This window comes from Tubulanus polymorphus, chromosome 5 (assembly GCF_964204645.1).
Source record: "Tubulanus polymorphus chromosome 5, tnTubPoly1.2, whole genome shotgun sequence".
NCBI lineage: Eukaryota > Metazoa > Nemertea > Palaeonemertea > Tubulaniformes > Tubulanidae > Tubulanus > Tubulanus polymorphus.
In genome coordinates, this window is record NC_134029.1 from 2,911,974 (window position 1) to 2,935,360 (window position 23,387).

Below are 23,387 nucleotides of genomic sequence, written 5' to 3' on the forward strand. Positions count from 1 at the left end.
GATCCAACTGCCGCAGAGCTGTTGCCAATGAAACAAAATGCGTCATCGCGCTTTGACGACCACAGAAACGACTGTCAGACAATAAAGATACGATAAGATCCAAATTTAAAGAACGGACAAACGTTTACGGTTAATAGTAGACTTTTTATTGCTTATAATTAAAGAATTCGTAAGTTCAGATAATATTCTTTTCAGACTAAGCTTAATAGGCGCCGCAGTCGCCACCCCCTTGTCTACACGTGCCTAGATTTTTACTGGGGTTTTTGCAGTCATTATTGTTACGATCCCTGCAAGCAACCGAATAACCACCACACGTCCAAAAACCTTTGTATTTACATCTACAAGCCGAACCCTTCTCAGGAACGCTACTGATTCTGCATCCTCCGCGTCCGTAGTCGCAATCACATGGATAACCTTCACAGTCTCCCCGACCTTCATAGCACGATGAGAAACTTCTATCTGGGTTTTTGCAGTAATCAGAATTCCTATCTCTACAGTCGACGACGTAACCACGACAAGTCCAGGCGCCTTTATAAACACATCGACAAGCTTTACCAGCTCTGGAAGCCTTACTGATTCGGCATCCGCCCGGTTTATAATCACAATCACAATCATTATGAGGAGCTAAAAATAGATTTTTTGATGTTAGAATAAAGATACACGTAGAACCACAGTTCCATTTTTGTGGTTTAAGTTTAATCTGGTTCAGTTCCACAATAATGGAATTACGTAGACTCTAGGGTCAAGTATTGTACTAGTGCGTTAAATCTGTTTGGCATTTTGCCTCGTTGAACAACTGGACGGTTTGATGTTATACATAAGTGTCGTACCGACTTCGCAATGTCTACCAGTATATCCATTATTACATTCACATCTATACCCTTGTCCTGCTGCATTCTGAATACATTTGCCAAATCTTCCGCAAGGTTCGGAGGCGCATTCGTTTATATCTGGTTAAGAAAAATTGTAAAAGATAATGTCAAAATTACTTATTTTCTAATTTTACTTCTTCACGATGCCTGTTATGCATTATTTTTGAAATACTAACAATTAGAATAGCTTAGACAAGGAAATTATAGCTACATTTGTATGTAAATATCTGTGAAAAAAAATATAGTTAGAAATCTTCAATCAAATAAGGGGTACCTGTGGCGCAAGTTGATCCAGAATACCCAGTCTTACAGCGACAGTAAAAACCCTGTCCTGCAGCCCTTTGTACACAGGTACCTCCATTCTTACAAGGCGTTGATGCGCATTCATTCACATCTGAAATAAGAAATCATTCCACTCCAGATTGATTTCAAATAGAATCGATTCACGTTGTTTCGTATGATTTGTAATATCATTTCACCTGTTGTACAAGTAGTTCCAGAGAACCCAGTCTTACAGCTACAGTAGTAACCCTGTCCTGCAGCCCTCTGTCTACAGGTACCTCCATTCTTACAAGGCCTTGGTGCGCATTCGTTCACATCTCAAAAGCGAAAGTTGATTTTAATAATTAAGAGTAATTTCTACAGCTCCATCCATCTATTGGTGCTATTTATTTGGAATTTACCTGTTGTACAAGTAGTTCCAGAGAACCCGGTCTTACAGCGACAGTAATAACCCTGTCCCGCAGCCCTCTGTACACATGTACCACCATTCTTACAAGGTCTTGGTGCGCATTCGTTCACATCTGAGATTTAGAATATTATCAATGAATTTGCTGAACACGTTTTTGTCGAATCATTGATAAAGAATGGTTGTTTCACCTGTTGTACAAGTAGTTCCAGAGAACCCAGTCTTACAGCGACAGTAGTAACCCTGTCCTGCAGCCCTCTGTACACAGGTACCTCCATTCTTACAAGAATATTTAGAATATTACTTTAGAATATTATGTATTATGTTTGTAACATCACTAAACTAGTAAAACAAGACCCAAATCCACAATTCATGGTCAAGTTTGACTCCAGAGAAAGATTTTGATTACTGTTTTCAATGTTGAAATAGAGATTAGTTTTACGCTAGTCAGATCTTAATCACACCTTTGGAACCGGGTAGGAAATGCTATTGCATCGTGGATGAAGAATGGAATGTAATGTAGTTACCTGTTGTACAAGTTGTTCCAGAGAACCCAGTCTTACAGCGACAGTAGTACCCCTGCCCTGCGGCCCTCTGAACACAGGTACCTCCATTTTTACAAGGGTTTGAAGCGCATTCATTCACATCTGAGATTTTAAAACATTAAATTTCAAAACATTAAATTGTAAAACATTATGATCAAATTAGCTGAGCAAAATGTTATTGAACTTTTTGATGAAGAATGATCATTTTACCTGTGGTACAAGTAGTTCCAGAGAACCCAGTCTTACAGCTACAGTAGTAACCCTGTCCTGCAGCCCTCTGTCTACAGGTGCCTCCATTCTTACACGGGTTTGATGCACATTCGTTCACATCTGAAATTTGTTCATGATTTCAACACGGGTTGAGAACATCATGAATTTGCTGAACAAAATGTTATTGAATCCTTGATAAAGAATGGTTTTACCTGTGGTACAAGTTGTTCCGGAGAACCCAGTCTTACAGCGACAGTAGTAACCCTGTCCCGCAGCCCTTTGTACACAGGTACCTCCATTCTTACAAGGCGCTGATGCGCATTCATTCACATCTGAAATAAGTAATCATTCCACTCTAGATTGATTTCAAATAGAATCGATTCACGTTTTTCGTATGATTTGTAATATCATTTCACCTGTTGTACAAGTAGTTCCAGAGAACCCAGTCTTGCAGCTACAGTAGTAACCCTGTCCTGCAGCCCTCTGTTTACAGGTACCTCCATTCTTACACGGGTTTGATGCACATTCGTTCACATCTCAAAAACGAAATTTGATTTTAATAATTAAGATTAATTTCTACAGCTCCATCCATCTATTGGTGCTATCTATTTGGAATTTACCTGTTGTACAAGTAGTTCCAGAGAACCCGGTCTTACAGCGACAGTAATAACCCTGTCCTGCAGCCCTCTGTACACAGGTACCACCATTCTTACAAGGTCTTGGTGCGCATTCGTTCACATCTGAGATTTAGAATATTTTCAATGAATTTGCTGAACACGTTTTTGTCGAATCATTGATAAAGAATGGTTGTTTTACCTGTTGTACAAGTAGTTCCAGAGAACCCAGTCTTACAGCGACAGTAGTAACCCTGTCCCGCAGCCCTCTGTGTACAGGAACCTCCATTCTTACACGGGTTTGGTGCACATTCGTTCACATCTAAGATTTAGAATATTATGTATTATGTTTGTAACATCACTAAACTAGTAAAACAGGACCCAGTTCCACAATTCATGGTCAAGTTTGACTCCAGAGAAAGATTTTGATTACTGTTTTCAATGTTGAAATAGAGATTAGTTTTACGCTAGTCAGATCTTAATCACACCTTTGGAACCGGGTAGGAAATGCTATTGCATCGTGGATAAAGAATGGAATGTAATGTAGTTTTACCTGTTGTACAAGTTGTTCCGGAGAACCCAGTCTTACAGCGACAGTAGTACCCCTGCCCTGCGGCCCTCTGAACACAGGTACCTCCATTTTTACAAGGGTTTGAAGCGCATTCATTCACATCTGAGATTTTAAAACATTAAATTTTAAAACATTAAATTTTAAAACATTATGATCAAATTAGCTGAGCAAAATGTTATTTAACTTTTTGATGAAGAATGATCATTTCACCTGTTGTACAAGTAGTTCCAGAGAACCCAGTCTTACAGCTACAGTAGTAACCCTGTCCTGCAGCCCTCTGTCTACAGGTACCTCCATTCTTACAAGGGTTTGATGCACATTCGTCCACATCTGTAATTATTTTATGATTTCAAACCGGGTTGAGAACATCATGGATGAATTTGCTGAACAAAATGTTATTGAATCCTTGAAAAAGAATGGTTTTACCTGTCTTACAAGTTGTTCCAGAGAACCCAGTCTTACAGCGACAGTAGTAACCCTGCCCTGCGGGCCTCTGAACACAGGTACCTCCATTTTTACAAGGGTTTGAAGCGCATTCATTCACATCTGAGATTTTAAAACATTAAATTGTAAAACATTATGATCAAATTAGCTGAGCAAAAAGTTATTGAACTTTTTGATGAAGAATGATCATTTTACCTGTGGTACAACTAGTTCCAGAGAACCCGGTCTTACAGCTACAGTAGTAACCCTGTCCTGCAGCCCTCTGTCTACAGGTACCTCCATTCTTACAAGGGTTTGATGCACATTCGTTCACATCTCAAAAGCGAAAGTTGTTTTTAATAATTAAGAGTAATTTCTACGGCTCCATCCATCTATTGGTGCTATTTATTTGGAATTTACCTGTTGTACAAGTAGTTCCAGAGAACCCAGTCTTACAGCGACAGTAATAACCCTTTCCCGCAGCCCTCTGTACACAGGTACCTCCATTCTTACAAGGCCTTGGTGCACATTCGTTCACATCTCAAAAGCGAAAGTTGATTTTAATAATTAAGATTAATTTCTACAGCTCCATCCATCTATTGGTGCTATTTATTTGGAATTTACCTGTTGTACAAGTAGTTCCAGAGAACCCGGTCTTACAGCGACAGTAATAACCCTGTCCTGCAGCCCTCTGTACACAAGTACCACCATTCTTACAAGGTCTTGGTGCGCATTCGTTCACATCTGAGATTAAGAATATTATCAATGAATTTGCTGAACACGTTTTTGTCGAATCATTGATAAAGAATGGTTGTTTTACCTGTTTTACAAGTTGTTCCAGAGAACCCGGTCTTACAGCGACAGTAGTAACCCTGTCCCGCAGCCCTCTGTGTACAGGTACCCCCATTCTTACACGGGTTTGTTGCGCATTCGTTCACATCTGAAATGGATCATTATACAGAAAAATTTTCCTAAAAATAGAGGAAGAATTCGAACTCTTTCATTTTTCCTACGCACTCATATCTAAAGTCCGGGGTTTCTGTATGATTTCACGTAGGACTCACTTTCGTAGAGTTAAGAATCGTAAATGTTAAAATCAAATTAAACCTAATGAAATAGCAATTATGATTGCATTTAAATGTTTTACCATTGGCGCATGTATCTCCGGCATATCCAGAAGCACATTCACAGCTGTATGTCAATGGTCCAATTTTTGAGCACTTTCCTCCGTGTTTGCACGGTTTCGACTGACAAGGGTCAACTAAAAATAACAGTGATCACAATTCAATGATTTTTTTTTTACTGAATTAAGAATGTAACCAAATAGAAATATTAGATTCAAGGTTGAATCGTGTAAGTAGTTTAATTGGCCGAGTGGTCTAAACTTCTGCTTCCATCTATTAGTTTAGTCACCTGCGAGTTTGATACTACCATAGTTACGTTTTTATTGAACTTTCATCTACTACTACGTACTAATTACGCACGAATGTTTTTCAGCCCATAATCAATTTCTTTTTTGGAAAAATTGCATTCAATCTAATAGACGGGTATCCAAACTGTAATATCCGGTTCGATGTGAGCTATATCAAGTTGGCTGAGCTATAATTCAACTCAGCTGAGAGGATCACAGGTTCGAATCACATTTTGATACTTTCCTTTCGGTCAAAAAAATAAATTCGATTGCCTTCGTTTCATTGTCGAAATTTAGTTTTCTGTTAAAATCTGATTCTAATAATAATTGGTGAATATTTGATATAATCTTACTGCAGTATCCCCATTCTCCAGGTGTATCTGTATTACACCATGGACGGCCTGGTGAGCCATTCTCTGTACATTTTTCATAAACCACACCATTATATGTATAGGGGAACATACAACCGGAGCCTTCTTTCGCATTTCCGCCATCAGTCGCTGAATTAAAAAGAATATGTTAATAACTGTAGCTGACTGGGATTTTATATATATTGAAGCTCAGTTTCGTCGAGATTTTAAGCTCTTTGACTATTGTGTGAATTAATATATAACCAAATATATGCCACCAAAATGATAATCGGCAAAATTACCTATCTGCATTGGCATAATTACTGATTAGAATAGCGTCATCATTTAGATATGTTCACTTACCAACGGCTTCAAACTGACAGGTTCTACCCGTGTATCTCGCGGGGCAAGCGCATCGTGACCCGGCGACTGTTTCTATACAATGACCTCCGTGTTCACAGGGATTATCTTTACAATGTAGAACGACCACATCAGCTAGAAAATAACATCAAAAACTGTTAAAACGCTACGATTCAAGATTCATGTCATACAAAAACTGCCAATGTTTCTGAGCTAGGAAATCTTGTTCACTTCATCTATTGACTATTATCTTTACTCACGGCAGTACTGCCATTTAGGATGGGTGTCATAGTTAGCAGTAGTAGAACACCAGCTTCCATCTCCCCACGGTTGACATTCCTTGAATGTATGTCCCTGATAGATAAACGGTAAAACGCAAAATTTTCCGAGATCCTTCACTGTCAAAAAAGAACATCAAAACATCATTTTCCGACAAATTCTTATAACATATCAGTGAATTTCGGCCGTGATTTGGATTAGCGAGACTCAATCTATTCACTTGTTATGACGTAATGAATTATGACCAGTATTTAACGCGATACTTACAGCAGTAACCCCACTCTTTATCGGTATCATAGTTAGAAGTGGTCGCGCACCAAATATTTCTCGAATTTATTTCGGTACATTCGTAGTGTCGTCTGCCCTGATAGATGAAAGGGAAAACGCATTCCCTGTTACCGGAGTTACCTCCCTTTGTTGCTGAAAAAAAAATAATTTTCGTCATAATTTTTTCCAGTGTACGAATATGAATAATCAGCTATTTCGAGCGAAGCATTAATCAACACGGGTCGTTCTTAATAGTCGTTCTTAAACTCGGAATGTTGTGTATTTATTGGCTATGCTTTGTTCTGAAACTTTACCGATTTTAAGCTGTCCAAATGCAAGACAGATTAAGGTAGATGATACCAACAAGCTAAATGAAACTTTCATTGTGAATATTGTCCTGAAAAAAAAGATGGAGCGGAAAAATGAAAATGAATACCCGATGACCTGAAGTCAGAAGGGTTAAACCGAATTCATTTTAAAATTTGAGGGTTTGTTATATATATTTACCCCCGATTTCACATTTTTGATAGAAATTTTAAGATCTTACCTCTCCGAACTCTGAAGGGCCGGGGGCTACCTGCGGTAAATGACAAAGATACGTGTTCATGGTATTCTATTTATATGATGCATCATAAAAGTCCAGATGTCGTGAAGATAAACATCAGAAATCATGATGACCATTGAGTAAATTTGAGGAACATGTGCAGTATTTATTTAAATTGGAAACAGATGAGAGATGGCCATCGATTATTGATTTGTGGGATGATTATCCTGTTATCAGGTTTCAAACTTCGATTGCAAGTAAATTTCACTGATTTGAATATGAATTTATCGATCAAACCCATGAAAATAGAAGAAGATGTCTTAGTATGTTGTTCTTTTCCTTTTTCACTTTTTCTTCATCCCACATCCAAGGAATAAGTATGGATAATATGAATAGTTTGAAAAAAAAAAACACCCAATTAGAATGATCGTGTATTTCAACCGATTCTTATGTTCCTACTAAACTTAATAAACAACGCAATGACTTCATAGGAAATAAAGGACCGGTTTGAGCCGTGTGAAACAGGGTCGTTGGTTGTCGTTCTATTGATAGAACGGAATGCTGAAAAATCATGTCACCTTTAGATGAAACGGAAAACCAGTTTTTCACAGTGAACGGAACTTGTTGTTTGTGACAAGTATAGAACAGTGTTATGTGACTGGGACTAAGGGATTTCTATGTGTATCTGGTCAACGCCTAATATACACATATATACACACAATACTGATCCATCTGAACAGAGAGAGAATATTTCATAAGTTGCAGGTAAGATACCGAACTAAATTGATTTATTTTCTGTGAGTGATGACAATAAGTGATATATTCTTGTAATATTCGTGTTTAAAAGCCACTGATTCTGCTTTGGATATATAGAATACGTCTTTATCGGGGCTCAGCTCTGACTCGTAACTGTGGATTTGGGTAGAAAATTACGGAATGTTTTTCTTATTTTTCATCAAATCTGTTTATATCGATCAATGTCTACTGAAATTCTCATTCATCTGTTGTTTATATTTTCTGTATTTAGACAGAGCGCACACAACGATGGAAGTTCATCAATATTCTGAGACGACTCGTATTTATCACAGCAATTATGTGAGAAATTCGAGAGCAATCGGAGTCATGTGGGGAATATTCACCATCTGTTTCGCTATAATAAACATCGTCGTATTCATCCAACCTCAATGGATCGGTGATACCCCGACCAGTCCCGGTACTGGCTACTTCGGATTATTTGAGTACTGCGAGTTATACCAGACCGGTCATGAACTCAAGTGTACTGGTAGATTCGATGATTTCACTACGATTTTGCACCCAGCTTTCAAAGCGGCTTCATTTTTTGTCGGATTTTCCGCGTTGTTGATTCTGATTTGTATTTGCTGTATGCTGTTGTTCCTTTTTATGAGCACAAGTTTGGTTTTCATGATTTGTGGGGTGATGCAAGTAATTGCCGGTATATGTATGTTTCTGGGTTGTATTGTATATCCAGCAGGCTGGGGCTCTGAGGAAGTGAAAGGTGTTTGTGGCTCGACCGCTAAATTCAACAGAGCCGACTGCGGAATTCGTTGGGCTTACATCCTCGCTATCATCGGTATCTTCGACGCTCTGGTTCTGGCGACTTTGGCCTTCGTTCTAGCCTCGCGACAAGCTAAGCTGCTTCCAGAAGGATACACACCCGCTACTGGTACCCTTACGAAATCTGATTATGACTACATCGAGAAGGAATCGCTGTCGAAGCATTCGGAAGGAATCCACCCAGTCCTAACTGTTCCAGAGGGTGACGCTCGATCACATTACTCATCAGTGGCCCGTTCCCATCATTCGGACTTTGCTTTGTAAACAATCGCAGTTTTATTAATGGGGCTGAATTTTGACTTTAACCTTCGAAAAAAATATTTGCTTTCGCTGCTCAATCAAATTCATAACTGATGAAGTTAAAGTTATCCCTTTTATAAAACCAAGCGCCAAAAAAAAAGAACTGACAAACAAGAAAAGACAGTGACGTTTTTAAACTTTGTGTGTTTCAAGTGCAGATCAGAAAATGAAATACTTAATATCTACGATTATAGTAAAATTATATATCAAACAATAATAAAGGACCTCTTTGATGTAAAACTGCGTAGCACATAATGGCGGAATTTTTGAGAACGATAAAAAGCAGTTCGTAGTAAAAGGCTTTATCTTACATCTTTTGTAACTAAATTCATATAAAGCTCTTTGTGATGAAATATTCTAAATTTGCGAATCAATTCATATCATGTTAACGTTATCTTTATTCACCAAACATTTTGTATGTATCAAATTAGTGGAATAATAAATGTTTTGGATGCTTTTTAGTTGAAGATAAAATGGTCATTTTTGATATCGGTGTTGACTGTTGTCAGGGAGTTCTCTGTGTCAATTGACCGGTTTCCTCAGAGGCCAAAGAGGGGATGGATGGATGACCTCTTTCCTCGGGGTCAGTCGGGAATGGATGACCACTCATTACAGTGTCAGTCGTTCGACAACGGTGGTATATCACAAGTGGCGGTAAGTATTTCAGGCGCAATGAGGTCTAACATATTGACCACTACAGAGTGAATAATCAAGTATTTGCGTGAACTTGACTCATAGTCATCAGTTTTACGAGTGCCTCCGTTCATCCAGCTTTTACACTGACAGTGTGGTGGCTGCTGTGATTTCGGTGCCCAGGAAAAGGTCGTTTTCAGTTGCTCCCCGCAGTAGCGGCGTAGTTGAGACCACTGGCCAGTGTGAATATATTAATTACCACTCCGAATTAGAATATACATAGATTTGATAAATTTATTCATTCAGAAATAATGATTATCATAGAATTGAATATACATATAGAAGTATAAATCAACAAAGACGGATTCAGAACAGTAGAAAGGCCAAACAATCAACTTTCGTTTGTATAAAGGTCTTCACACGTGACATCGTAGTTTGTTTGTCAATGTTGGAATAATTTTCATCATCACTCCGGACTTATTACATACATAAAATCTTTCAATCATGATTTCTTTGAAATAGAATTGAATTGGAGACTTGCCATACATAATAGCAAAATACAATCTGTGGATTGGGAAAATTACTTGGCTGCAAGACCTCTATAGTACATGTATACAGTGATACATGTACATATATAATATAATAACATACATAATGATACATACTAATTGACACAAAGTTTCCTCTAAAACTATCTACGTTGCAGTCCCACTTTGGCAATTCACCAATCACCATGGTCCACATACTCTGCATCTTCCAATAGATATTTCGAATAAATTATCATTTATACATATTTAGACACCGCGCGTACACTCCTTTCGTAGTGGTTCAGCAGCTAACCAGCCTCCAGTTTTACTGGGTTTCTCATTACAAAAGGAGTGTAATACATATCGTGTTAAGTCATTATGCTAGTTATTGTCAATACACACTCTGTGACAAATACACCCAACATTCATTACTAAAAAATACTTTAAATCAGGCGAACAAAGTGTCCATAGTATTTTGATATTCTGAGAAATTTAAATTCATCAAAATCATAATCCAACAGACCGAGTGATCGGCTAACAGCTTAAATTTCTTACTTTGAATTCCAATACAACAATAGCGAAATTGATATAAGAAATACAGTGGAACCTTGAAGCTCGAAAATTCAAATATTCGTCATAGAAATTACATCAAAAAGAAACATTTAGGCACCTAAAAATTTACGCATACTCGATTATAACAGTTATAAAAGTTTAATTCGATATTGTAGCAAAAATTGCTTTTGACGGGTAGAAAATGGAATGAAAGTGCGTTCACATTGGAACAACTGTGAACATAGTCAATTCATTCTCAATGAGATAATTTCAATGCACTACTCTGCAGCTTGATTCTCAAAAAGATTTGGATGGAATTTTTCCAGCGCGTGTTGCATAGCCCAGATACATAGAGGACGCATATAACCTAATGACCGATAGATGTTTCCTTCCATGTAGGCTTCAGGAGTTTGATATTGTAGTCCCATCGTTTCCCAACACGTTCTATAAACACCTTCAGCTGTTTTGAAACCTTCTTCAACCATTCCCTACAAAACGAAAATTGTAATTGGTAATTGAATATTAGCACTAACCAGACTCTCTTTTTAATGCAGCCATTCAGATGCAGTAATTCATACGCTACATCATACACTGCCTCTGCGCTACTAGCATTGTCACTCATGACTCCGTACTCGTGCCTAGTCTGGACCAGAGGTAATACTGCTCATACAATGATTAAGAAAACTTGCCTGTTGTATCATAGTAGCAGCTGCAGCGTAGATTATACCACACCAGAACTCCTCAGCCTGTGTACTAGAATGATCTTTCCGTCCATTCGGTCTCATTCCGTTGATCGCACCCATACGCCCATTCGAAACTTTCATCACGTTGTTCTCGTAAATCATCTTCAACGCACTCAAAACATGATCTTTCGGGAAGATCTAACATAAATATACAATGATTGATAACATCAAGATTACTTCTTCTGGACCCACTCAGCAGTACAATCGATGAATTGAGTTTAAATTGATCCCATTGCCCGCTCGGTTGTGTAATTATTTTCAGAAATAAATGCAGATAGGAGGTCGGAATAGAATCTTTTAAATTCATCAAAATAATTTATTGCGTGCTTACAGTATTATCTTCAATTCCTGATGCTTGAAGGAACCAATAACCTGATAACTGATCTGTCATTATACTGTCATGATACCCAGATGAACTACTGTCATAGTTATAGTAACTGCCTGTAATTAAAACATAAATTTGTAACATTAAATGAATACAGAAGAATCCTCGCTGCAAACAGACAAGTAGAACATGTTTACCATTCCACAGTTTCTCTTCAAATGAACGTTTTCCTTTGTCTAAAAGAGCAGCAAATTCTTGAGTTTCCTCCGAACAACCAAGAATATCAGATATAGTGCATAACATCTTCAACGCAGCCAACCACAATCCACCGCAGTATGAACTATTCAACAAAAATACATCCTCTTAAATAGTTTTGCACTCTTGATTTCTAATTGGGAGACAGCACTGAATCAAATCTAATGATCTATCAAACACAAAGAGTGTTAAGAATGTTTTACCTGGCCCCGCAAACAGTCCATGCATCATAGGTTTGATCGGCAAATCCTCCATTATCGATGATACCATCATTATCAGTATCCCAACGTTTAGCAAACTCCATCACTGCCTGGAATAACAACACATCACTGTAATGCGGGCACAGTTCTACTCTCGAACAGTTTCCAAATGTACCGAAACCTTCTAAATAATCATAGAGTTTATACCTTAACTTGCGGAAATAAGTCTCTCAAATATTGTTCGTCTTTAGTCACTGAATAATCGCGGAACACTTGTAAAACAAACTTCAAGTTCAAATCTTTCCAGTCACTGGTTGGATGAACTACATACGCGTTTAATTTCTTCCACGGTTCATCCTCTGAAATAACACAATATTAGCCTTCATCAGTTTATTACCAGTAATCGATTGAATGATTGATAAAGAACCCAGTTCCTGCAGTTGAGTACGGTAATAACATTTGAGGCAACTGAACCGAGGTCTAGTTGAACCCGATAACATAACTGTGTTCATAAAAAAAACTGTTGCCATCCATCTACATATCTGAAATAAAACATCAAATAAATGGAATGCACTGGATCCTTCGTGTCCCTTAAAGTGCACTTAAAAATGTATCGACGTATGTTACATTATATTTATAAAATAAATATACTATTCGATATAAATACATTTACAGTTGAAGTGTGAGTTTACCTCAGCAGTTCTAATGAATTTCATTTTATATGTATTCAGTGAATCTGAGGTAAACAACATAATTCCATCGCTATCAACTGAAATCAACATCACAGGAGCTAGAATACAATATAACTGATACGAAACTAAACTAGGAAATTCTACGCAGCATTTGAAAATGAGAACTTATAGAAGAGAAAGAAAATAGTCTATAGACAGTTGCATAAAGCTTGATATTCATGGCAAAAAAGTAATTTATCATTATTTTACCAATTGCAAATTGATAAATGTGAAACTGTTGATAGAGACTTGAAAATAATGACTGTGGCTGATAACATAACAACAAAATCGAATAGTTTTTCAAAGCAACTAAATCCATTTACATGTAAATGTATATAATATAATGACAACTACATGAATTTAGTAGATAACGTGTATGAATTAGTCTCTCAAAGTTCATTGTTATATTGATTAGAAATAACTATGGAAACTACCCAGCAAATAAAATCACAGTCACATACACATTATCATTCATCTTTGATTGCATAAGAAAGGCTCAGCCTGATGATAGAATAACCAGAGGCCACGGTGTGTCTGGTCAGAACACGGAGTCAGTTGTTGAAACACTGGTAAACATCGAAAACAACTGGTTCCTGAACACCGAAGACTCGCGATAGAAAATACACAGAGAGTGGTGACTAGAACTTACATAAAGAGCTAAAGAACTGGACTTGTGTAACCTGTAACATCGAGTAAATGATGAAATAAAACAAGAAGTGAATTCAAACAACCTTCAAAAACGTATATAGAGAAATCGCTATCGATATGTATAGAGCAGTTAAACTAACAAACAAACCTGGATCTCCGAAATCATGAGGCACCGTATTCTTTAGTTTTAAAGCTGATCGGTCTCCGTTCATCTGATATTTGATGACCTTCGTGTCTTCACGCAGAATAGCGTTACCTTCAAGATGAAACACGTTCGTGGTGTTTATTATTGCTCTGAATTGCCCAATATGGCAAATACTGTAGAAAGTGGATATTTTAGCCAATATGACAATATTCAATTGGCAAAATATCCACTTCTATCGATGGTCTTCTTCACGTTGGGTCTGGATCATAGACGTTTACTTACTGTAGTCATACTGTAATGACAGCTGTAATTTTGGCCACAGTTTTATCAATGCAAATGAAGCGTAATGATGTACGTCATATGTATTAAACATACGATATTCATGACCTGAAAATAATGATAATAATTAAGACAAATCAAGATAAAGTACCTGGTACATGAATGACCAAATGACTTTAGGAAACTCTTTATTTGTAGTTAAGATTACCTTCAAGATATGCAAACTTCCCGTAATCCTGCCAGACGTCAGGTATTGACTGGCCTTCAGCAAGATGGAAATCTTTCGGGTTCAAAGGATCGACCCAGACGCTGCCCCCATCACTGACGAAATATAGTTCATTAAACAGAGCTGATTTGTACCAGTCAGGAAAATTCCTATAATTTCAAATATTCAAAAGAAGTTTTTATAAATGAATCTAAAATCGAAATCGAACCATCGAAGGGAATCTGATATCATACTCATTATCGAGAACCGGTTTCTGCCAGTCTTCTATTCGTTTCACCCAGTCGCGGTAGTTATTAAGAGTATGAGAGGAGAGAGACGGGGAGGCATCTCCATCAGCGCTGAACCATCTCGTATAACGCCTAGAAAATCATTCATCAAATATCAGTTATGCCGTGAATATCAACTAAAATCTCCTCGATGAATCAGCTAAATACCGTACCTTTTGTAAGTCACTTCCCTTGAATGAAAGTGAATTAGAGGCATATCCCACGTGAGACTGAATTCTAAATCTTCGGTTGAATTTCCAGCAACGGAACACTTACAGCAAACAGCAGTAGCAATTTCTTTACCTTTTCTCGTCGGTTCACTCGGTTCTGTAAACATACGTATAAAAAACAATCAAAAAAGTTCCAAAAAAGTTCAAACCAAATTCCGATTCTCTTTCCGGGAGTTTTAACAAACCATTTAATGAGTTAAGTTTGCCGTCTTCCATTAAATCCGTCCACAATTCCTCCCCGGATCCATTGGGATCAAACGCTACTAGATAGCTTACATCTTTACCATCCTGTAATTGAACATGTTCACCTGACATGACCGAGCTTATGAAAATAATGAATAAGCCCACAATGATCACATATCAAAGATGGTTAATCCGAGTTTCTAAATCCCATCTTCTAAGAAACAGTAACGAATGTCATTTCTTTAAATATAAAAAGTCACAGAGAATAAAACCGTTTATCAGAAACGTTAATGAAGCTTGTACCATGAAGATAATAAATGATAATTGATAATTGAGCAGGTATGGTGCAGTGACAACTCACCCGGGCAGCTGCAGATATTGCGTATGTACACTTCATTTCATGAAATGACTGATGAATCATAACTCCGGTTAGAGTTCCATCGTCTGCCGTAAACGGTTCATTCCAAACTCCTCCGCATTTATCCATTTTCGATCCCTGTCCGTTCTTAAAAGTGAATGTGATGCTGACTTCGACGGGTTCGGCATTTCGGTTCTTGACGTGCCAAATGAAAGCAGCAGCCGGTAGACATGATTCCTACAATTGAGAAACATTTAGTTTAAGTCCTAATCCTAAAACATTTAAATTCCTCGAGGATCTTGTACCACAATGTTTTCAGTCACATGTTCAATATCAATCATCTGGGCCTGGTTTCACGAAAAAGTTTAAGCTTAAAACGGTTTAGGTTGAATTGTTATCCTCATTGAAAACATGAAGGAACCAATGGCAATTACACCAAAAATTTGAGTTTAACTTCTTTGTGAAACTGGGCCCTGCAAATTCTAAGATGCCACAATCAATCCCTGCTAGTCTTCCCTATGTAAATCTAGTCTCAGCCAGGCATACAGCCTTTTCACACTCTGCCCCAGTGGAATATATATCTAGTCCAATCGAAACTAGTCCATCAATCGATGTTTCAAAAGCAAATCTCAAAAAACCAATTTGTTCATCAAAGCTTTCAAACGAAACAATATTTTCATCAGACGTATTTGAATCAGCTCGACGTGGTGGTTCAACCAACCTGATAATTATGCGGTATAACTGGTGAAATCTGTTCGCAGATAATCTGTACGTTCTGTTCTGGTATTTCGTAGACGGTCCACGCGCGAGGATATAACCCGTGATACGTTGCCCGCTGTTTAGGGAATTCCCAATTCCAGGTCTTTAACGCCGAGCCTTTACGTCGCCGTGGCGACAATACCTGCTGATACACAGTCTTACCATTCCTCCGAATACACACTATAAACTACAAATATAATAATAATAATCATTAATATCATTTTTAAAGATTAACAAACAAAACTGCTATAAGTTTCACATTAAGTTTCCTGTGTTACACATATTTATCGATGTTTTGAGTGCATTCATTGTTTTTGTTTACCTGATTAGCTTCGACTGTATGATATTTATAGATTCCCGGAATGAGTTGAAACCGGCAGAATTCACCTCTGTAACCACGACCGATCGTTCCACAACCTATTCCACCTATCGGTACTCCTAAAATTACGGATAGACGAAAATAGGGTGAAATCACTGCAGATTTTAATGACTACAATCAAAACACTCATCCAGATCATTTCTCATAAACCAGGTGCATTTCATCGGTCTCAACTGATCCAGATTTGAGCGGGTGAGACTGTATTAGACTGTACATGTATTTGTTCCAGCTATTGAAATATAGAAGACCCACAATTTAACAATGAGAATCTATCACACTGACATTTCAGGTACGGGTAGAATATTTCTACTCATCTTTAATAGTTCTCAAATAAATCTCTGAAGAAAAGTCAGTGTAACTAATTTTGTAATTTATCACTTTATCTACAAACTGACTATTAGTCGTCTGGATCTGCATGAGGTACGTTGACAGTGACCACTTCTGCCATGAGGTCGACGAGTGAGGAACTGAGGGCTGACTGTTATCTAGGTGCTTTGGAGCCTTGCTTTGAAGGCTTCAACAGATGGTGCTGTGGCAGTCTCAATTGATTTTGACCGTTATTGACAGCTTACCGTAGATCGGCCTATGAGGTTGTAAGTTAAAATGATCGATGAATGGTTTTCTTTTCTGTCTGTATTTCTTCAACCAGAAAACACAATACCTGCAATAGAAAAGACACCAGTTTTTGGAGCGACCCAGCAAGCAATCAGAGATCGAGAGACAGCGTTTCAGCCAATCTTACCTGACACTGAGACCGACAAAATAAGGAATTTGTTTCAAACGCGGCACCATGAATGGTCCGCATTTTCTTTTACATTCATAGTCGCATTTGACTCTCCAGCCATAGGGCGGTACTCCGTCGATCGGTTCCAACAATGAAAACTGTTCATTGTCGCCGGCAGCGACGACATCGTTACTATCGGCCATTCTATAATAAAAACATTCACAAACACGTATCTTAGACGTAAAGAAAGAAACTGATAATCGAATCTGACAGCAAGCAGATGAATACAGAAAACAAACTTTTAGTTTGAATGAATTGAATTACTGCTGGACTTTCTTGTTTTTTGTTAACTACAAAGCTTTATCTAATCGATGATCGGAAACTAAAAGCTGCGGTAAAAGTGCAGATCCGCACCTCTCGTGATTGACGCAATCTGCTGAATGACAGAATCCAGGCTAAAATCTTTCTAGTGAAAATATCTTTAAAATTAACCAATGGCAATGTACTGAATTGCTGAATTTTGAGTCTGAAACATTGATTGATATTTAATGTAATGGATTGAACCGTTTACGCGGAGAGGTGCAGATCTGCACTTTTACCAAAGCTGCTTCTATCCTGAACGATTATTACAAAAATAGAAATAAAGGTGGAAACAAGAATTAGGGAGGACATTCAACCTGTGTTTGTTGACGCCGGCCGGCGATGTACTCGTCCTCTGCCCGGGCAAGTTTTTACTGAATAAACTTTAATTGAGTTAGATTGAATTGTGAGGGCGCTGCTATTCTGGAAATCTTCAAGGTTATCTTTCTTCATCGCGCGCTGAAGTCGTCAAAATGCTCGCCAGGGTTGGAACAATCACCAGATTGGGTTCATCTGTTATTCGTGAGTATTTCTACGATGTATAACGTGATATTTTGTGTTTGGTTTAAGTTTGAAACCGTCCGGAAAACCGACATCATCAGGGGTCACGTTCTGTCAAGTCAAATTCAATCAAACTTTATTCCATTGGGCATTGACGTTCTTTCTGTCATGGTAAAATTCCTAAGTCATTCTAACCCCTGGCCTATACGAGATTCTTAATCCAAAATTTACTGATTTTTTGAAATTGTTTTTCAGGTAGTCAAGCTGTAAGATGTATGAGTGGTGGTCATACTCCAGCTCACTGGAAAACTGAAAAAGAACTTGATATGATCAATAAAGTTCACATGGATTTCTACCCAGTGCCGGCCGGCTCGTGGCAAGAAAATTACAACAAACGCAACAGAAAGATGAACTTGCAAATGGCAGGGGCGACAGCATTCCTTGTTGGCACGCTAGGTTTGGTACGTATTCAGGCCTTCAGAGGCGCCAAGAGACAAACTTAACTGACAGCTGGTGAAGCATGGTCCAGTTAGTTGCACAGTGGTGAAATGAATTATAAAAGTGGTCTGAAATCATAAAATTGGTCTGAGATTATAAACCCGATTACCCAGTTGCAATCAGTCGTGATGAAAGTCCTCTTAAATCATAGAATAACTGACATGGAGTTTTATTTTTATTTTCAGATGGTCAGCAGGGAGTGTTTCGATTTCAGTGAAATCACCGACGTCACCAAAGTGAAACTCTCCGGTCCTGGATTGAAATATGAATAACAATTGAAACGAAATAGATAAATTTAGACAGATTTTATAAAGTAATTGATTAACCATAGGAATTTTAATCAAGGCGCCGTGTGCAGTGTGGAATGTATTATATATATATATAGAACAAACTGATTAATGTTGAACTTAAAAAACTCAAGGAAATCTATCTACATGCAAATTCTTTTTCGACTATTTTGCTGCTTTTGTTTTTACTAACGATTCTATGCAAAATAGAAATAATTCATTCATTAGATTCATTCCTTCATTCAGTGTTATATTACTTATCTAAAGTGTTCTACATGAAGTAAACCTCATATTGTCAGTTTATGTTGAAATACAAATGTCAATCAAAAAGACTATTGAGTTTATTGTAGTTTGTAGAGGAGCAGGTGTTTGTTCCAAGGTTTTTAAAGCAATTGAAATCAATTAAGATCGATCAATCAGTATTGCGAGTCTTTTATATAGTTAAGGAACAACTTTTGTTATTTTATCAAGTCTGGCCAGTTCTTCAAGATGGATGCACTATCACATCAAGAACTTTCCACCATTCGTCCAAATGTCCATTTAACTTCGGAAGAAAGTGATGGGGGTTTTTCCACATTCATATTTTCTCATGAAAATATATGAGAAATGGAATGAAAAAATGGAAGTTTTGTCACTTAAAAGAATAATCATTCAAAAATGTAAATAAATCGGCGATCAGGGCCGTGACAAATTATTTCCAAAAAGTAGTACTGGAGCTCTTTATATTAGACCTGCTACAACCATAAATAAATTCAACAATAGATACGGTACTGGTGATTTGATCACTTTTATTTTTAGGGTACAAATAACATTAATTCTTTTTTGCTATCATGTTCTATATATATATATATTCGATCATTGAGGGACAACACAATTTAAACAGTTTACATGAGATGATTTTAGTTGTTTCTCAATCAAGATGCAGCATCTCTTGTAAGGAATAGATTAGGATAAAATCGTAAACCTTCCACTGATTCATCTCGACATAATTTACCGCATCTTTCCGTTACCAGTAATCTGAAAATACAACAGATGGATCTGCAGTAGGTATTAAATCTCTCAAGAGACTTATTGTGGTAATAGATGAATCATCTCAATATTCATCGATGAGTATATCAGATCATGGTTCTAGCAGATCAGGGAATCCATAATTCGTCCCTGAATTTCCCTCTGACCCTAGAACAAACACTCTTGATTTAATTATAAGATACACTCACCGGCAAGAATTCAAATCCATGAATTTTCTAGGATTTTCAAGAAATGTGTTTAGTCAGAATTCCCTGCAGGGAAGAGTAAATCTGGATTTCCCTGATCTGTAAGAACTCTGTGTTACCTGGTAGATAGATTTACCTTTGTTTAGCAAGTATAACTGAAACACCAATAACTTGAGCAAATTCATTTGCGGTCAATGAACCAGTTTGTTCAACCTGAAAATAGTAAAATGTTTGCCGTTACATTTGAGACTCATTCTCCAAAACTAAATTATGTTCAATTAAGGTTCATCTCAGCAAGCAATTTATCATGTTATTCTATACTTACGAGTTCAAAGCATTGTTTAATGATTTCCTGTTCATTCTGTGAACTGAGTTGTAAAACCATCACACCACTATCAAACGCTCGTAATCTGTGAAATAATCAATTCTGAATCATATCGTTTTTCCCTCGAGTCAACTCCTTCAGACATCTTTCATACGAAAGTGAATACTTCCTTTAGTTACCTGACTGATAGATTTAATTCTTCGAATAATCGACAAGCATTCACTAGATCTTCAGGAGACAATAACTTAAACATAAAACAAAAATATTGAAATAAACTTAGCATAAATTGTTAAGCTGTTATCCCCTATGAATGCTGGACCAGTTTCGTTTCACAAAGAGGTTTCCCTATCTATTCCATTTCTTAATTTTGAGTATATCAATCTCCTGTGAACTGGGTGTTCAGATCCGGTACATAGTTTTTTCTGCGTATCGGATTTTAAAGGAATGATGAAATAAATACCTGCATTCCTCGTGCTCTATTCACTCTGCAATATGCATCAGTTAAAGTCATCATCCCGCCACATTCCTGGAAATAGAATAAACTGCTGAACATGGCGAAATAAAACACTGGTCGGCCGAATGAACAATCCCACGGTGAAAGCTTGTAGTCAGCCAGCAATTCCTGGAAAATTCCAGATACAGCATCCAGGCTCATTTAATAGCTGGTTATGTGGGCTACCATTTTTCTTAAAGTTGGACATTTTGAAATATCATCATCTTCATTTTCATTTACCAAATACACCAGAGTTCATCTACAACTACAACTGTGGGATTGTTCATCATCTAGCACACTGAAATTAATACATCAGATTATCTGTGATAAAAACAACATATTGAAATGCAAACAACTTTCCAAACCTGAATAGGTTGTTGTAAAACCTCGGCAAGCTGTCGAGCTAGTTCTGAATAGTATTTATTACCAGTTCCGTGAGTTTCACGTGTAACAGGATCAGGTATACCCATACTCAATAAATATGACTTAAACTTGATTGTTTCATCTTCTGTTATATCTCCTTTTTTCAGGCGAATTTTCTCAGCAATTGACTTCGATAAATTCACCATATCTTTAGCCTGCAATAGATCTCAATGATGATTATATATCCTAAATAGAAGGTCAAATTAAACCGACTGATTCACTTACTTTCTCGATCAGTTTACTCAAATCTTCAAAGGCGAGTGAAATATTTTGGTCGGTCGCTTTATTTTTCAGTTGAATATTGCGTTCAATTCCTACGATTCCGGTACGAATTATGCGACCCTGAAATAACAGACATCATTCTATCAGAAACCGACAGAGATACGGAATGAGAAAATGTAAAACTTCATATCTCACTGTCGTTGGTTTTGTTGGAGTCGGTAACTTATGTTCCCATCTTCTTTGTTTTAATTCTTCTTGTAAACATCTCATGAACTGAAAATGAAGGTGGAATCATTTATCAATCGCTTTTTACCACATCATTTCTTATCCTCGAGCTGTATCAATTTACAACCAAGAACCACCCCTTCATTCTGGAACTATCCCCTTCAGACGTATCAGTTTTTGAAAGTGCGCTGATAAATATGTCTTATATCTGGTGTTATTAGTTCATTTGAAATCAAAAATGATTCAGATATGAAGTTTGGACATTCTAAATTTGAAGAATAGTGATAATGTATCAAATGTCAGAGAGGGTACAGAGCTCTAATCATGTATTAAATTGTTATATTCACCTCCACTTGCCCAGCCTCTCGAAAACTGGTTCGAACAAATGAACTAGAACTGTGAGTTACAGGTCCTTGAGGTCTGTTTGCTGGTACAGGACTCAAGTGAATTACTATCTTTGCACTGAAAACATTTTGAATAAACAAATAGGCCTAGTTAATTCATTCAAGGAGCGTTACAATCAATCAATAGGCCTAGGCCTACCTTTTAGCAAATCCTGAAGGTTGTTCTTCCACATAGATTATCTGTGATAACGATATAGCTATAATACATGTCTGAAAGAGAAGCAAATTAGCCAATTACAGTAGGCCTGATTAAAACTAGATACTAAACCAAGGGATTATCCCTTCTCTGACACCCGATCTATCATCTACCTGATCTTTAGAATCCTTCCATAACAATCTATGAGTTGTTAAAATCAAAACACCACAATCGAATTCTGTCTAAAAAAATGAATATGATAAGGGTAAAAATTTTGGCCAAAATTTCTATAATTCACTTAATTAATCTGCTAATTCAATAATTAATTGTGACTGCCGAGGAGAGAACTCAAATGTTACTATTTTTACTAACTCGTTCATTGCCGTCATAAAGTCGAACACCAGACTGCTGAATGACATTCGTCTCTCCAATATTACCACCAGTAACATCTACCCAGATAAACCTATCCATGAAACGAGTAGTCTGAATACCAGTCGTTGTTACGGTTCCGTTGTTTCAGGGACAACGGCTAGGTACTAGACTATGAAACGAGCTGTCAGATCCATTTAGGTCTGTCTGCAGAGTTTCCAGAACCTGTCATGTCAGGGCCCAAGACCTGACATGACAGGTGGGACCTCAGGTGACAGGTCGATTTGCTAAAATGAAAATCGTTATGACTGAACCGATGATAGGCGATTAGAAGATATGATAGGCGCGGATTTAGAACAAATGATACAGCCGATAAGAAACAAAAAGAACATATCTTAGTGCTTTCTGAATATATTATTCAAAAAACAAACTATGATGTGTTATGAATTCATTTAAGAATTTATGTTTGTCCGTTTATAAAAAGTTGTTGAACTATATCGCCTTGTAAAGATGCAATGATGGTGAATTATTTGAGAACATTGAAAGAATTTTTTACAATTAATTTATTTTTTTGTAACATGAAACATGAAAATATCAAGATCAGGCAATGATACTAGTAGTGCCTTATGTAATCATAATCAGCATTAATAACAATCATTATACCGGTACTCATTATGATTACAGATTAGGCCCTATATTATTATATATTATTATTAATTACTCGCACTATAATTAATTCACCAAGTGCACATACAATT

At 37.2% G+C, this 23,387-nt stretch overlaps 5 protein-coding genes across 6 annotated transcripts; 2 read left to right on the forward strand and 3 right to left on the reverse strand.

Moving 5' to 3' along the window:
- Nucleotides 1-202: 202 nt before the first annotated feature.
- On the reverse strand, nucleotides 203-7,197 carry LOC141905349 (uncharacterized). The gene is made up of 25 exons (XM_074794191.1): nucleotides 7,138-7,197; nucleotides 6,905-6,914; nucleotides 6,591-6,743; nucleotides 6,305-6,442; nucleotides 6,048-6,179; nucleotides 5,071-5,184; nucleotides 4,744-4,863; nucleotides 4,548-4,667; nucleotides 4,344-4,463; nucleotides 4,140-4,259; nucleotides 3,927-4,046; nucleotides 3,711-3,830; nucleotides 3,483-3,602; nucleotides 3,132-3,251; nucleotides 2,936-3,055; nucleotides 2,732-2,851; nucleotides 2,528-2,647; nucleotides 2,316-2,435; nucleotides 2,124-2,207; nucleotides 1,752-1,832; nucleotides 1,556-1,675; nucleotides 1,352-1,471; nucleotides 1,147-1,266; nucleotides 831-950; nucleotides 203-624 (listed from the first exon to the last, which is right to left on the reverse strand). The coding sequence occupies exons 1-25, from the start codon at nucleotides 7,195-7,197 to the stop codon at nucleotides 203-205; spliced, it is 3,114 nt and encodes a 1,037-aa protein (XP_074650292.1).
- Nucleotides 7,198-7,774: 577 nt separating this feature from the next.
- LOC141905037 (LHFPL tetraspan subfamily member 3 protein-like) lies at nucleotides 7,775-9,452 on the forward strand. The gene is made up of 2 exons (XM_074793756.1): nucleotides 7,775-7,899; nucleotides 8,162-9,452. Exon 2 carries the CDS (start codon nucleotides 8,179-8,181, stop codon nucleotides 8,971-8,973), a length of 795 nt encoding a protein of 264 aa, XP_074649857.1. The 5' UTR covers nucleotides 7,775-7,899; nucleotides 8,162-8,178; the 3' UTR covers nucleotides 8,974-9,452.
- A 476-nt stretch (nucleotides 9,453-9,928) lies between these two features.
- On the reverse strand, nucleotides 9,929-18,024 carry LOC141906454 (non-lysosomal glucosylceramidase-like). The gene is made up of 18 exons (XM_074795754.1): nucleotides 17,850-18,024; nucleotides 17,191-17,376; nucleotides 17,021-17,109; nucleotides 16,392-16,507; nucleotides 16,032-16,256; nucleotides 15,314-15,547; nucleotides 14,955-15,057; nucleotides 14,713-14,866; nucleotides 14,507-14,632; nucleotides 14,256-14,422; nucleotides 14,051-14,155; nucleotides 13,772-13,879; nucleotides 12,452-12,603; nucleotides 12,248-12,354; nucleotides 11,987-12,129; nucleotides 11,796-11,905; nucleotides 11,411-11,602; nucleotides 9,929-11,209 (listed from the first exon to the last, which is right to left on the reverse strand). Exons 2-18 carry the CDS (start codon nucleotides 17,373-17,375, stop codon nucleotides 11,000-11,002), a joined length of 2,526 nt encoding a protein of 841 aa, XP_074651855.1. The 5' UTR covers nucleotide 17,376; nucleotides 17,850-18,024; the 3' UTR covers nucleotides 9,929-10,999.
- On the forward strand, nucleotides 17,931-18,857 carry LOC141906457 (uncharacterized). Its single transcript, XM_074795756.1, has 3 exons — nucleotides 17,931-18,054; nucleotides 18,289-18,494; nucleotides 18,717-18,857. Exons 1-3 carry the CDS (start codon nucleotides 18,006-18,008, stop codon nucleotides 18,801-18,803), a joined length of 342 nt encoding a protein of 113 aa, XP_074651857.1. The 5' UTR covers nucleotides 17,931-18,005; the 3' UTR covers nucleotides 18,804-18,857.
- LOC141906455 (vacuolar protein-sorting-associated protein 36-like) lies at nucleotides 18,716-22,860 on the reverse strand. 2 transcript variants are annotated; one of them, XM_074795755.1, is made up of 12 exons: nucleotides 22,633-22,860; nucleotides 22,434-22,502; nucleotides 22,264-22,334; nucleotides 22,068-22,182; nucleotides 21,691-21,768; nucleotides 21,499-21,615; nucleotides 21,216-21,428; nucleotides 20,818-20,883; nucleotides 20,537-20,601; nucleotides 20,358-20,442; nucleotides 20,169-20,245; nucleotides 18,716-19,835 (listed from the first exon to the last, which is right to left on the reverse strand). In XM_074795755.1, exons 1-12 carry the CDS (start codon nucleotides 22,729-22,731, stop codon nucleotides 19,733-19,735), a joined length of 1,158 nt encoding a protein of 385 aa, XP_074651856.1. In that variant the 5' UTR covers nucleotides 22,732-22,860; the 3' UTR covers nucleotides 18,716-19,732. The 2 variants fall into 2 exon arrangements, 1 of the variants encoding a protein (XP_074651856.1); XR_012619335.1 differs by lacking the exon at nucleotides 18,716-19,835 and having other exon boundaries at nucleotides 20,358-20,459.
- Nucleotides 22,861-23,387: the final 527 nt, after the last annotated feature.

What these genes read in the sequence shown, in the direction of transcription:
- LOC141905037 (XM_074793756.1), top strand. Translation starts at nt 8,179, where the DNA reads ATGGAAGTTCATCAATATTCTGAGACGACTCGTATTTATCACAGCAAT.
- LOC141905349 (XM_074794191.1), bottom strand. Translation starts at nt 7,197, where the DNA reads ATGAACACGTATCTTTGTCATTTACCGCAGGTAGCCCCCGGCCCTTCA. An exon ending in TGGAACTACTTGTACAACAG is followed by an intron (nt 4,464 to 4,547) that starts GTAAATTCCAAA and finishes TTCGCTTTTGAG; the next exon opens with ATGTGAACGAATGTGCACCA. An exon ending in TGGAACTACTTGTACAACAG is followed by an intron (nt 1,267 to 1,351) that starts GTGAAATGATAT and finishes TTCTTATTTCAG; the next exon opens with ATGTGAATGAATGCGCATCA.
- LOC141906457 (XM_074795756.1), top strand. Translation starts at nt 18,006, where the DNA reads ATGCTCGCCAGGGTTGGAACAATCACCAGATTGGGTTCATCTGTTATT. An exon ending in ATTGGGTTCATCTGTTATTC is followed by an intron (nt 18,055 to 18,288) that starts GTGAGTATTTCT and finishes ATTGTTTTTCAG; the next exon opens with GTAGTCAAGCTGTAAGATGT. An exon ending in TTGTTGGCACGCTAGGTTTG is followed by an intron (nt 18,495 to 18,716) that starts GTACGTATTCAG and finishes TTTTATTTTCAG; the next exon opens with ATGGTCAGCAGGGAGTGTTT.
- LOC141906455 (XM_074795755.1), bottom strand. Translation starts at nt 22,731, where the DNA reads ATGGATAGGTTTATCTGGGTAGATGTTACTGGTGGTAATATTGGAGAG. An exon ending in TTTATGACGGCAATGAACGA is followed by an intron (nt 22,503 to 22,632) that starts GTTAGTAAAAAT and finishes TCATTTTTTTAG; the next exon opens with ACAGAATTCGATTGTGGTGT. An exon ending in CTCCAACAAAACCAACGACA is followed by an intron (nt 21,616 to 21,690) that starts GTGAGATATGAA and finishes CTGTTATTTCAG; the next exon opens with GGTCGCATAATTCGTACCGG.
- LOC141906454 (XM_074795754.1), bottom strand. Translation starts at nt 17,375, where the DNA reads ATGGCCGATAGTAACGATGTCGTCGCTGCCGGCGACAATGAACAGTTT. An exon ending in ACCTCATAGGCCGATCTACG is followed by an intron (nt 16,508 to 17,020) that starts GTAAGCTGTCAA and finishes CCGTAATTTTAG; the next exon opens with GAGTACCGATAGGTGGAATA. An exon ending in CAGGAATTGAAGATAATACT is followed by an intron (nt 11,603 to 11,795) that starts GTAAGCACGCAA and finishes TATTTATGTTAG; the next exon opens with ATCTTCCCGAAAGATCATGT.